At 46.6% G+C, this 14,142-nt stretch overlaps 1 protein-coding gene across 1 annotated transcript in view; it reads right to left on the reverse strand.

The window, feature by feature from the left end:
* The window catches only part of LOC121271838 (solute carrier family 22 member 2-like), a 31,639-nt gene that overhangs the window by 13,891 nt on the left and 3,606 nt on the right, over positions 1–14,142 (reverse strand). The window contains exons 2-6 of the mRNA XM_041178150.1: positions 4,706–4,809; positions 4,469–4,623; positions 2,490–2,658; positions 2,266–2,390; positions 688–698 (exon numbers count right to left, since the gene is read on the reverse strand). Coding sequence (XP_041034084.1) covers positions 688–698; positions 2,266–2,390; positions 2,490–2,658; positions 4,469–4,623; positions 4,706–4,809 — 564 coding nt within the window. The remainder of the gene's footprint in view (positions 1–687; positions 699–2,265; positions 2,391–2,489; positions 2,659–4,468; positions 4,624–4,705; positions 4,810–14,142) is intronic.

Here is a 14,142-nt window from a genome sequence, read left to right on the forward strand (position 1 = left end):
TATTTTATTTCATAAATAAATCTTTCATGAAACCTCATCCTGCCCATGGATGAGGTTTCATAATAAACGCAAAGGCCGCCTGCCTCTTCGTCTGCCCACCAACCTTCAATTAGTTTATTAATGGCCTTAACAGGTCTTTGGCAGTTCGGCGGGTGCGCAGCCAACTCTGGGGCACGCCCGACGACCTAAGATTGGAGTGACGTGCAGTGACGTCAAGATGCACGCCCGATGTCACTGCGCGTCATTTTACGCATCGGCTTGCGAGGCCTGCCCCCGCACGCTGAACAGAAGATTCTGTCCCTGGCAATCACAAGTTCAAATCCCAATGTAAACTTGTGGAATTCTATGAATCTGGTCATTTGTGGGCTAACATCTGAAAAATGATCATGAAATTTGAGTTCTGAAGAATGAGAACTGATATAATTGAAACATATAGATTCAATCTTCTGTCTCCAGATCATCGGAAACCAGACACGTGATGGAAGATGTGTGCCATGTTGCTCCGGAAGTCCTGATGCACTAATATATGTAGGAATTTCCCGGGAAGTTTAAACTTCTGATGGGCTAATTCCTTCCTACCAGGATCCTGTGCGAAAATCTCTCACCCTGAGTTTAGAGTGGAGACTTGGGCTAGATACATGCAACTTACCTTGATAGTCACCCAAGAAATGTTAGGCAGTTGAAAACCTGGTCAACAGCTGGGTAACTCCACAATCAACTCCCCAATCACCCCGCGACCACCCAACTACCCGTCCCCAACCCGACCACCCCTCCCACCTAACTTACCCCCCAGCTCACCCACTTACCCACTCACCTACTTGCCCACCTACTCACTCAGCTACATACCTGACCTCCCCTTGCCAACCTACCCACTCAACCAACTACCCATTCAACCACCTATCCACTCACCTACCTACCCAATTACCCATTCGGCCACCTACTCACCTCATCCACCTAGCCACCTCATCCACCTACCCAACTAGCCACTCACCCACCCACCCACCTATCCACTCAATACTATATCACCCACTCATCTACCTACTCAACTGCCCACTCACCCATCTACTCACTTCACCCACCTACCCAGCTATCCATTCACTCACTCACCCTTTCACACATCCATTTGCTAACCTACACTCATTCACTAAAGATTGGACCTTTAAATACTTAACAGAATACCACAGCTAGTGTTGTAAAAATGGGAGCATGTCCTCTCCCTCCCCCGACTCCACTCCTCACGCTGGAGTTAGACAGGAAATGCTGCACTGCCCATTACTGTGTCAGCTGGGATCGGAAGATCCTGGGAGAAATGGGTAGTAGTGTTGGGTCAGAAGAATCTTTGGGGGTAACAACAATACACCCAGCATTGCCACTGACCAGAAGATTTAGGCCATAAAATTCTTAGGGGGCTTGGTAGAGTAGATACTGAGAAAATGTTCCTCCAGGCTAGGGAAATCTAGAAAACAGGGTCATAGCTTCAGAATAAGGGTTCAGCCATTTAGGACTGAGAGGAGGAGAAATTTCTTCATTCTAAGGGTTGTGAATCTTTGGAACTCAACTCTAGAGAGCCATGGTTCCTCGGTCATTGAGTATATTTAAGACAAAGGTTGATAGATGTATGGTACTAATGGAATTCAGGGATATGGGGATAATGCAGGAAGGTGGAGTTGAGAATGAAGATCAACCATGATCTTATTGAAGGCTCAGAGGACCATATCACCTACTCCAGCTCCTATTTCTTATGTTCATGTGTTCAAATTGCTGTAAAATCCAACTGATTCACTAATCTGAACATAATCCTGACACCCTATATGGCGTAGCTTACATGTGACTCCAGTCCCACTGTATGTGTGGCTCTTAATGCCCTCGTGGTTGGTCAATTGATACTGCATGGTTAGGTTAGTGCCTACCACATTCCAATAATCATTTATAAAATAATGCTGAGTCAGGGCTGTGAGACACGAAATCAAGTGCTGGAGATGAAAGGTCAGTATGCATATCAGTGTGTGCCCTCATCCACTTCTACTGTCAGACTCTTCACTGTTGTTAAAGTATTGGGAATGCTGGGTGATTGCCAGTGAAAAAAACCTTCCTTTCATTTTCTCAAGATATGAACTGCTCCTGATCACCCATGCAGCTTCTGAGCTGGACAGGAGTGACCAGAATTATCTCGGCATTGTACCGGGCCTAGTGAAGTGGCTGACAATTTCCACCTGCAGGATGACCACATGCATAGAATCACAGTCTCAATTCCATCCTGGTTACAGTTAGTCACCTCGAGCTTCATCGAGAGGATGTTGCCGTTCCTTTTTGCCACCTGCTGCAGAACTTTCAAGGCTTCTGCGACTTTCCTCTGAGAGAGCAGCCACCTGGGAGACTCCGGAATCAACCTGCAAATGGAACACATCTGGGAAGGTTATCATTGGGCCAACACCACTTCATGTACTCACACTGGCAGTAAATGTTAATGCTGCATGATCAGACATTACCAGTAATAGGTCAAGAACAGGAAGTTTGGGATGGTAATCGCCAGTTGCAAGTTTCTCCAAGCTGGTAAAAAATATGCAATGGCTGGAAGAAGCATGACCCCAAAACTGAAGGACAATTGGTTTAGAATCCCTGCTGTTCTTCTGTACTCTGACACAACAAGTTCAGTGACTAGAAGAGAAAAACATGTTTCAATGAAGGCATCAAGAGAAGACACTGAAAACCAATCCATAATAATTGAGAATAATTGAGCTATGGCAAGTAATTGGTTAATACATGTGAACAGGCAAGAATGACAAGCAGGAAAACACAAGTCTGCTCCACACGGATGATGATTGGAGCATTGTGACTAGACACAATGACCAACCCCTCCCTCTCCCTGCTCCGCCCACTGCAGCCATTTAACCTCCTCAGAGAGACAAAGTCACACTAGGTGGTTTTAAATGTGAAATTATATCGAGCAAGGTTTCAGGAGTTTATTTATTCTTTCATGGGATGTGGGCATCTCTGGCAAGGGCAGCATTCGTTGCCCATCCTTAATTGTTCTTAAATTGAGTGTCTTGCTGCGCCATTTTAGAGGGACGTTTAGAGTTAGCCACATTACTGTGGACCTGGAGGCACATGTAGACCAGATTTCCTTCCCCAATGGACATTAGTGCACCAGATGGGTTTTCACAACAATTGATAATAGTTTCATGGTCACCGTTACTGAGACTGGCTTTACATTTCAGATTTATTAATTGAATTTTAATTTCCACTAGTTGCCATGGTTAAATTTGAACCCCAGAGCATGAGCCTGGGCTTGTGGATTACTAGATATTATGCCTATGCCACCATCTCCTGTGTGTAGAGCCACCATTTTAATTACATGTCTGCACAGGATTATAGATTGGCTGCTACAAAACTTAATTATTATGCAATTTTATCTGTTATCACATATTTTAATATCTCACACCCCTTTCTTTCGATTTCGGCTCTTTTTATATGATGTACCTATCAGTAACACATTTATTCAAATGGCATGAACAACGCTGAAGAATTATTCGTTCATGGAGGGAATATATTGAAAGAATTAATCAATTACCCAACTCTCCTGCCCTTTACACTTAGAAATATATGGACATATTTGAAATCTTTGTGATATATTGTGACAGGAATCTATAGAATTGGCAATCTCCAAAACCTGACATACCTGAGTTCCTGCCAAGTTCTAGATTCTCTGCAAGACTTGCAGCAGGGTCAGACCAGAAAGTCCAAACAATTTTAAGCTCCTATAGCCTATTTCTGTGTCCACAATTTACATGTGCCCTGCAAAATCAGGCAATTAATCACCGATCACATGACTATATGAGGAACAGACTATATGAGGAACAGATTAAGAGCTAGTGACTCAGGCATAGTGCTATAAGAACACTAATAAGCCATATAGCAATATGAAATCATAATCTTTTCCTTCATTCTCAGATTTGGACACCACAGGCAAGGCCAGATTTACATTTCAGGTTTTTGGGACTCCTCCTTTTACTGCTCCAGAGCAGTTAGATTGGCCACTTCAGAGGGTAATTAAAAGTCAGTCACATTGATGTTGGACTGATCTCACATACAGATCAGACTATTTAAGACAGAAATTTCCGTTCTTCCCTAAAGGCCATTATTAACCAGCTGACATTTGATAGTTTGTTTTATTCATTCATGGGATGTGGGCATCGCTGGCCAGGTCAGCATTTGTTGCCCATCCCTAACTGCCCTTGAGGAGATGGTAATAAGCCACCAACCTTTTCCAATTTAAATTCTCAAACTGCCCTGGTGGGCATTGAGCTCATATTGTCTGGATTATTGGCTTACGCCGCTGCATGAATAGTCTAATAGCATAACCCTACACTAGCATTAACAAGTCTCATTATTTAGATCACTTATTGAACATCAGGGTCATTTAGTAGTGACTATCTAGTTCCATCACAGGTAAAGGCAAGTTTCTTACTTAAGACATTAGCACATAGCCAACCTCCCCTGCTGAAGAGGCCTTGCAGAATGCGGAAGATCACAAACCAGGTGTAGCTTGGGGAGAATGCCAGTAGAAGACCCGACACTGAGGTCACAAAGGTCGCAAACAAGAAGCAAAGTTTCCTGCCAAATCTGCAGGAAATGTAAAGAAAATTACTTCAGTATCCAAGTTTTTAAATCAGCAGAGAATACTGGAAGTGAGGATGATACATACATGTCCGCTGCGTAGCCCATGCTTATTGTTCCAAGCATAAATCCCAGGTTTAGACAAGCTTGAGTCAGATCCAGTTTCCAGGCATCAGCACATACCAGTTCAAACTGTACAAATTGTGGAGTCAGACAAACAAAATTATTTAAAAAAACACATTTACAGTGCCATTTGAATTTAACTTCTTTCTTGTGCACAGTACCTAAGGGATTCAATAGAAATATCATTATATCAGAAAAAACAGGAAAAGACCATTCTGCCCATCTCATAAAATTACAAGAACAACAGATTCTGTTTATAGAAGAAAACCAGAAAATATTGGAAATACTCACCAGGTTAGGCAGCATCTGAGGGGAGAGAACAGAGTTAATGGCCCAAACCTTCCAATCTGGGGAAAGGTCTCCAACTCACCTTACATCACTGATGTGTCAGGACCTCAAGAATGTCTGAACCTACACATGCTGCAGTACTTAGGTAGAAAGTCTAAAGTTCGATTGCTGGTTTTATCCTGCCAGGACTGTTCGTGATTCCAAAGACCATGGGATCAGATGTTCAGAACCATAGAGGCATGGGCTGTTTGCACTATTCTTTCCCTGGTTCTTACGAGGATCTAACTTAGAGCTTTTCATAAAAACAGCAAACCTCAGCTGGAGTGTCAAAGCACTCCAGCACCCACAGCAACATCAGCCCCTGCCCCAGCAATGTTCACCCCCCACACCCCACCCCTCACAATAATGTTAACCCCACTTCCCCAACCCTGTCCCGGCAACATTCACCCTCCCTCCCCCCTAATAGTGCTCAACCCCTCCTGCACCCTCTCTTCCAGCTCACCTTCCGACATCCTTGGCTCCTGTCTGGCCAATGTCAGGAGAGTCTGGGGTTCAAGCATTTTCATGGGGTGAGGGGATGGATACTGTCGGGGGTGAGAGAGGCGGGTGAACACTCAGGGGTGATGGGGGGGAGGGTGATGAACATTGCTAAGAGGCGAGAGAGAGTGGTGGACATTGTCAGGAGTGAGGGAGGGAGGTGCCGAAGGTGAAGGGAGGTTGTGCAGTGTTGAGGTTGACAACAATTTAAAACCAGTGTATGTCGATGAATTGAAGATGGGCCTTAAGGGGCTTATGTTCAGTCCATGATGAGGAAAAGGCGCTTAGCTGCACTAGAATTATGCTCAACAGTTGGCTGCCCCTGCATTTCTGCTGGAGTCAGCATTGGAAGGTACAAAAGACTCCAGCATAAAACGGCAAGTATTCAAATCACAGTCATTGTCAGACACATGCTCTCTGATGCTGACCGGATGATCTGGGCCATATTGGGCCTTCCTTGGGGTGGCATTCAGCATCGGGTTGCTACTCCATGCGGACTTACCTACGCCAAGCTTATTCCGGCTCACGCCAGACGAGATCCAGGCAGCGCAGCTGTTTCCGATGTCCATCACCCATGAATTGAAGGAGGACAGGTCCTATATATTACAGCACCAGCTGCCATAAACCAGGTAAAGGTATAGGTCCCATTGAAATTAACAGGCCAGGGAGAAGGTAAGTGGAGAGGATCTGAGGGGATGAGGGGGATCGGAGGTCAGGTGGAGGTGGAGGGAGGGGGTTTGGACATTGGGGAGGTGGGGTGGGGATGGGTGGGGTAGGGTCAGACATTTGGGAGCATTCAGACATCAGGACGGGTTGGAGCAGGTTGGACATTTTGGGTGTGGGGGGCTCGAGGGAGTGTTAGACATTGTGAGGAATTGGGGGGGACTGGGAGGTCAGATATCAGGGGTGGGGGGCCAGGGGCTCATATGCCATGATGGAGTAGAGGGATTGGATATTGGCTGGGGGGCTGTCAGGCACGAGGAGGGGGTGGAGGGCAGACATTCAAGGGCTGCAGAGCTGGGGAGAGTTGAACATCGGCGGGGTTGGGGTTGTCGGACATTCAGAAGGGTGGGGGCCTAGGAGGGTTGGACATCGAGAGAGAGTGGCAGGGCAGAGGTTCCGGGGCTGGGGGGCCGGATGTCGGGAGGGGATGGGGGGGGGTGGTCAGACATTCAGGGGGTGGGGCACAGACACTCGGGGGGACTGATGGGGGTCAGACGTTGGGAAGGGACGGGGGTGCAGACATTTGGGGGCTGGAAGGGGTCAGTCATCTGAGAAGCTGGTGAGGGTTGAACATCAGGATGGGGCGGTGGCACAAAGGGGTGGGGGGGTGTCGGACATCAGGAAGGGCTACGGGGGGTGGAGGAGTCAGACGTTTTTTAGCCAGTACGTAGAAAGCCCAGCAAAGGACGGGGCAGTTCTGAACCTAATATTCGGAAATGAGCCTGGGCAAGTAGAAGGCGTGTCAGTAGGGGAGCATTTTGGAGATAGTGACTATAACTCAGTTAGACTTAGGATAGTTATGGAAAAGGATAACGTTGGGCCAGGAATAAAAGTTCTAAACTGGGGAAAGGATAATTTTACTAAGATGGGTTACGGTTTGGCCCAAGTCGACGGAGCAGCTACTTGCAAATAAAACTGTGTCAGAGCAGTGGGAGGCATTCAAGGAGGAAATAACGAGAGTACAGGGCAAGTACATTCCCGTAAAGACAAAGTGGGGGACACCAAGTCCGGGTGTCAAGGAACATAAAGGTTAGGATTAAGGGAAAAAGAGAAGCTTATGGCAGATACCGAGGGCTCAATACAGCAGAGTCCCTAGAGGAGTAAAAAAAGTGCAGAAGGGAACTTAAAAAGCAAATTAGGAAAGCTAAGAGACTGCATGAGAAAGCATTGGTGGATAGAATAACGGAAAACCCAAAGGGGTTTTCTAAATATATAAAGAGCAAGAGAATAACTAGGGAAAGAGTAGGGCCAGTTAGGGACCATAGAGATAATCTGTGTGGGGACCCAGAAGAGATGGGGACAATCCTCAACGAATACTTTGCGTCGTCTTCACAATGGAAAAGGACGACGCATGTATAGACATCAGGGTGGAGAACTGTGAAATATTAGGGGAAATTAACAGACAGAGAAGCTGTACTCGAGGGTTTAGTGGCCTTAAGAGTGGATAAATCTGCAGGCTCGGATGAGATGTATCCCAGGCTATTGAGGGAAGCAAGGGAAGAGATATCAGTGGCCCTGACAGTAATTTTCAAATCCTCTCTGGCTACAGGTGAGGTGACAGAGGACTGCTAATGTTGTCCCATTATTAAAAAAGGGAGGAAGGGGTAGACCCAGGAAATTACAGGCCTGTCAATCTAACCTCAGCGGTAGAAAAGTTATTAGAAAGAATTCTGAGGGTCAGAATATATCTGCACTTGGGGACACATGGATTAATCAGGGATAGTCAGAATGGATTTGTTAAGGCAAGGTGGTGTTTGACAAATTTAATCGAGTTTTTTGAGCATGTATTCAGGGAAGGTTGGGCATTGAGAGGGGATGGTGGGATAGAGGTTCCGGGGTATGGATGTCAGACCTTCCTGGGGGTGGGTAGGGCACAGGCACTTGGGATGCGGGGGCTTGGGGGGGTTGGATCAGACATTCTGGGCTGGAGGGGGTCAGTCATCAGGAGAAGCTAGAGGGGATCAGACATCAGGAGGGGGCGGGTGTGAACATTTGATGTGGTCTACAGGGACTTTAGCAAGGCTTTTGATAAGATCCCTCATGGCAGACTGGTTAAGAAAGTAAGAGCCAATGGGATCCAAGGCAAAGTGATAAGTTGGATCCAAAATTGGTTGAGAGGCAGGAAGCAGAGGGTGATGGTGGGGGACTGTTTCTGTGAGTGGAAGTCTGTTTCCAATGGGGTTCCGCAGGGCTCGGTGCTGGGGCCCTTGCTGTTTGTGGTGTACGTTAATGATTTGGACTTAAATGTAGGGGGTATGATCAAGAAGTTCGCGGATGACACAAAAATTGGTGGGGTGGTAAATAGTGAGGAGGATAGCCATAAACTGCAGGAGGATATCAATGGACTGGTCAGGTGGGCAGAGTAGTGGCAAATGGAATTCAACCCAGAAAAGCATGAGGTAATGCACTTGTGGGAGGGATAACAAGACAAGGGATTACACTATGAATGGTGGACCTTAGAAGGTACTGAAGATCAGAGGAACCTGGTGTGCATATCCACAGATCCCTAAAGATAGTAGGGCAGGTAGATAAGGTGGTTAAGAAAGCACATGGGATACTTGCCTTTATTAGCCAAGGCATAGTATACAGGAGCAGGGAGGTTATGCTAGAACTGTGTAAAACACTGATTAGGCCACAACTGGAGTACTGCGTGCAGTTCTGGTCACCACATTATAAGGAGGATGTGATTGCACTGGAGAGGGTGCAGAGGAGATTTACCAGGATTCTCCCTGGGCTGGAGAGTCTGAGCTATAATGAAAGATTGGATAGGCTGGGGTTGTTTTCCCTGGAGCTGCCAAAGTTGAGAGGGGACCTGAAAGAGGTGTATAAGATTATGAGGGGCATAGATATGGTGGATACGACTTATTACATTAGTAGAGGGGTCAATAATGAGGAGCATAGATTTAAGGTAAGAGGTAAAAGGCTAAGAGGGGAGTTGAGGAGAAATTTTTTCACCCAGAGGATGGTGGGAATCTGTAACTCACTGCCTGAAAGGGTGGTTGAGTCAGAAACTCTCGTAACATTTAAGAAGTATTTAGATATTCACTTGCATTACCGTAGCCTCCAGGGCTATGGGCCAAGCTCTGGAAAATGGGATCAATGTATTCAGATTTTTGTTGACTGGAGTGGACAAATGGCCTTCTTCTGTTCTGTAAACATCTATGAGCCTACATCAGGAGGGGCTGGGGTGGAGGTGGGCAGGGGACATCAGTGGGGACATCAGGAGGGGCTGTGGGAGGGGGTGGTGGGGGGGTCTGGGCCGGACACCGGGAGGGGCTGGGAATGGCACCAGACATTGGGAGGAGTCAGACATTCTGAGGAGGTCAGACATGGGGGGCGGGTGTCTGGGGGTGGCGGGGATGCTGGGTGCAGGCAGGGCCTGCAGGGTGGAGGTTTGGGTGAAGTCAGGAGTGAGGATTGGGCCTGCTGGGTGAGAGTCAGGCCCGGCGGGGCAAGGGCCGGGGTGAAGTGGGGTTGGAGAGGAGCCCCGTGCGAGTTGAGGGGGGATCCCATGGGGGTTCAGGGGGTTGGGGAATACCATTGGGATGTGGTTAGTCAGGGCTGGGGGATTCGGACATTGTGAGGGATTGGGGGTGGGGGTCGGACATTCAGGCGGGTGGGGTGTGTTGGGGGAGTCCTGTGGGCGAATCGGTCTGGGTGTTTACAATAGTTACCCAGAAGTTAGAATAGGTTTTAAATCTTCCAACTTTTTCTGAGCAACTATTGTTGTAACCCTGTCGGAACCATCCGAAGCTTTATGTTTTAAATAACGTTTCTTAGATGGTTCACAGTGCAGGGCAATTGCCCAGGGGAAGTGTGCACTTCTGAGCAATTGCCATGCAAATTCCGAAAAGGATTCCCCAGCGCATCTTTGGGGCACCCCCACCCTTGACCATCCGCGCTGGGGAGTTCGGAAGTTACGGCCATATTCTCTCTCCACAGATGCTGCCTGACCTGCTCAGTACTTGCAGCATTTTCTGTTTTTATTTCAGATTTCCTACATTTCCCCCCTCCCCTTTCTGTTTTTCAATTTGTATTTATATAACGCCTTTAACATAATACAATAACCTAAGTCACTTCACAAAGACATTATAAATAAATTTTCATACCAAACCAGAGGAGGAGATGATAGGACTGATGACCAAAGGCTTGGTCAAAGAGTTAGGTTTTAAAAAGTGTCTTGAAGGAGGAAACCCAAGTAGGAGGGAATGCCAGAGCTTGGAGAAATTAAAATCAGGATGTTCAAGAGGGCAGAATTAGAAGTGCACAAGTATCTCAGAGGATTGTAGAGATACAGGGAACACAGAAATAGTCAGTGGAGGGGTCAAGAGAGGTGGCGGTGAGGAGCTGGGTGTCATGAGCATACACGTGGAAACTGATGTGCCTTTGGGTGATGTCACTGAGGGACAGCATGTGGTTGAGAAATAGGAGGGGGACCAAAGATAAATCCTTAGGGGTTACCAGAGGTAACTGTGCAGGAACGGACAAAGACACCATCAATATCAATTCTCTGGTTATGATTAGAAAGATAGGAATAGAACCAGACGAATGGAGTCGCAACCAGTTGGATGTGGGTGGAAAGGTAATGGAAGGGGATGGTGTGATAAACAGTATCAAAGACTGCAGACAGGTGGAGGATGATGAGGAGGGGAAGTTCACCTTTGTCACAGTCACATAAGATGTCATTTGTGACTTTGATAAGAGCTGTTTTGGTACTGTAGCAGGGGCTGAAACCTGATTGGAGTGATTCAAACAATGAGTTCCAGGAAAGATAGGCACAGATTTGGGAGGCAACAACCCAACAGAGATAAAAACAACCCAAAAAAGACTTTGGAGAGGAAAGGGAGGTTGGAGATGGGCCAGTGGTTGCAAGGACAGGGGGGGTCAACAGTTGTGTTTTTTTTAAGGAGAGGACTGATGAGGGCATATTTGAAGGAGAGAGGAAGTGGTTAATCAGATCTGTAGCTGCAGAGATGCTGTAGTGAACAGAGGGCCAAATTTTAGAAAGTTGTGAATTTGAGAGTGCAGTTTCAGGTGAATACAAATAGCTTTTTCCAGGGTGGTATAGAGGACGTAGGGTTTAGAGGGGAAGTGGGCTGTGGATGGACAACAATATAAGGAAGAGATGGCCTTATACTATGGGAGTAGCGAGGCTTTGTGAGATAGCAATGTCAAACTTGTAGCCATGAATATGGGTTGGGAAGTAAATATGGAGGATGAGATTAAGGGAGGATAGCAGGAAAGAGAACATGATAAATTGAGATGGGGGTTAAAATGGACTAGGATGAGAAACCACTCAATGCTGAGGCTATAAAAATAGCTCATTGAGATAAGTGGAATGGACCTGGGTGGGCCTTAGAGAACCAGGAATTTAAATGAGTGGTAAAGAGAACGGAATAGGGTGAGATGATCAAAGGAGGAGAAAACGCCAGAGGAATAAGAGAACAAACCAAGGTGAGATTTGGGTATAAGAGCCACACTGTAACCAGTCCATGTGAGGCAAGTGGTGAAAGATATCAAGAGGCGAGGAAACTTCAGTTACAGGAAGGTGGCCTGCTTTGAAAACTATGCTCAATGGTAGTTTTTGGTAGCTGTGCTGTTTAAATAAATGCCTGTACATCTTGTTTTTTTTAAATTCAATGGTTTCATGGTTATTGTTAGACCTTTAATTCCAGGTTTTATTGTATTCAAATTTGCTATGGGGATTTGAACCCTGGTCTTCAGAGTATGACCCTGGGTCTCTGAATTACCAGTCTAGTGACAATACCATTATGCCACCATCTCCTCCAATTGTTACCTACACCAGAGTTTTCCTTTTGGCTAACTGCTGCACCTTATTTCGAGCAGTGCCCAGACCAGAGGAGGTCCTTCTCTAGATTGCTTTGCCAGGCTCGTCTTGTCCTGCCCATTTCTCATTTCCTAGCAGGTCAGTGAATGATGGGACACAAAATTAGAATCTTGCATTCTGTGCTCAGCGCAATGCTGCATTGGCAGCTGCTTTACTGGCAATTATTTTGTTCTCTGTTGAACTACCTTGTTCTTCTGGTACAAAATTAACAGTCACCTGAACAAGTGTGTGTGAGGAAACATATGTATTTGTTAAAGGCAAGTAGTGTTTAACTAATTTCATTGAATTTTATGATGAGGTAAGAGAGAGAGTGTGTTGATGTTTTGATGTGTTGATGGGGTATACATGGACTTTCAAGAGGCATTTGATAAACTGTCACATAATGAGTTTGTCAGCAAAATTGAGTCCAAGGGATAAAAGGAACAGTCGCAGCATGGACGCCAAGTTGGCTGAGTGACAGGAAACAGGGAATAGTGGTTGTTTTCAGGCTGGGGAAAGGTATACAGTAGTGTTCCTGGGTTCAATAGTAGGATCACTGCTTTTCTTGATGTATATTAATGATCCAGATTTGAGTGTACTGTGCACAACCACAAAACTTGGAAGTATATAGTGAACTGTGAGGATGATGGTAATGAACTTTACGAGGGAATAGGCAGGCTGGTGAAATGGATGGCACTAGATCCTAGTCCTCAGGTCGACACTTTTTGCATTGACCTGCCTGACTATCTACTCCATTCCCTTCTAAGTACTTGTCTCAAGTGTCTCCTAGACCGCTATGGGAAGAGGATCTGTCTCCTCCTGTCCACCTCCTACACCAGGACTTTGAGTCTGCATCAGAAAATCTGAGAGCCACTCTCTGCCTTGCTGCATGATTCTATGGGTCAAAGTCTCTTCCCCAGTACTTCCAGTATTTGCTACAATCAACTCGCGGACACTTCCTCCTACCTCTCCCTGGAACATGACCCCACCACTGAACATCAAGCCATTGTTTCCAGGACTGACACTGACCTCATCTCCTCTGGAGATCTTCCTCCCAAGGCTTCCAACCTGATAGTTGCCCAACCTCGGACGGCCCGCTTCTACCTCCTACACAAAATCCACAAACAGAACTGTCCCAGTAGATCGATCGTGTCAGCCTGTTCCTGCCCCACGGAATACATTTCTCGTTATCTTGACTCCCTTCTCACTCCCCTTTTCCAGTCCCTTCCCACCTACATCCGTGATTCCTCTGACACCTTACCTCACATCAACAATTTCCTGTTCCCTGGCCCCAACCGCTTCCTCTTCATCATGGATGTCCAATCCCTCTACACCTCCGTCCTCCACCAGGATGGTCTGAGGGCCCTTAGCTTCTTTCTCGAACAGAGGCCCGAACAACCCCCATCCACCACTACTCTCCTCCGTCTGGCTGAACTTGTTCTCACACTGAACAATTTCTCCTTTAACTCCTTTCACTTCCTCCAAATAAAAGATGTGGCTATGGATACCCGCATGGGCCCCAGCTATGCCTGTCTCTTTATGGGGTATGTGGAACATTCCTTGTTCCAGTCCTACTCCGGCCCCTTCCCACAACTCTTTCTCCGGTACATCGATGATTACTTTGGTGCTGCTTCATGCTCTCGTCTGGACCTGGAAAAAGTTATTAATTTTGCTTCCAATCTCCACCCCTCCATCATTTTCACATGGTCCATCTCTGACACTTCCCTTCACTTCCTTGACCTCTCTGTCTCAATTTCTGGTGATAGACTGTCCTTCAATATCCATTACAAGCCTACCGACTCCCACAGCTACCTCAACTACAGCTCCTCACACCCTGCTTCCTGTAAGGACTCCATCCCATTCTCTCAGTTCCTTCGCCTCCGTCGCATCTGTTCTGATGATGCTAGCTTCAAAAACAATTACTCTGAGATGTCCTCCTTCTTCCTTAACTGAGGTTTTCCACCCACGGTCGTTGACAGGGCCCTCAACCATGTCCGGCCCATCTCCCGCGCATCCGCCCTCACGCC

This window comes from Carcharodon carcharias, chromosome 2, assembly GCF_017639515.1.
Source record: "Carcharodon carcharias isolate sCarCar2 chromosome 2, sCarCar2.pri, whole genome shotgun sequence".
NCBI lineage: Eukaryota > Metazoa > Chordata > Chondrichthyes > Lamniformes > Lamnidae > Carcharodon > Carcharodon carcharias.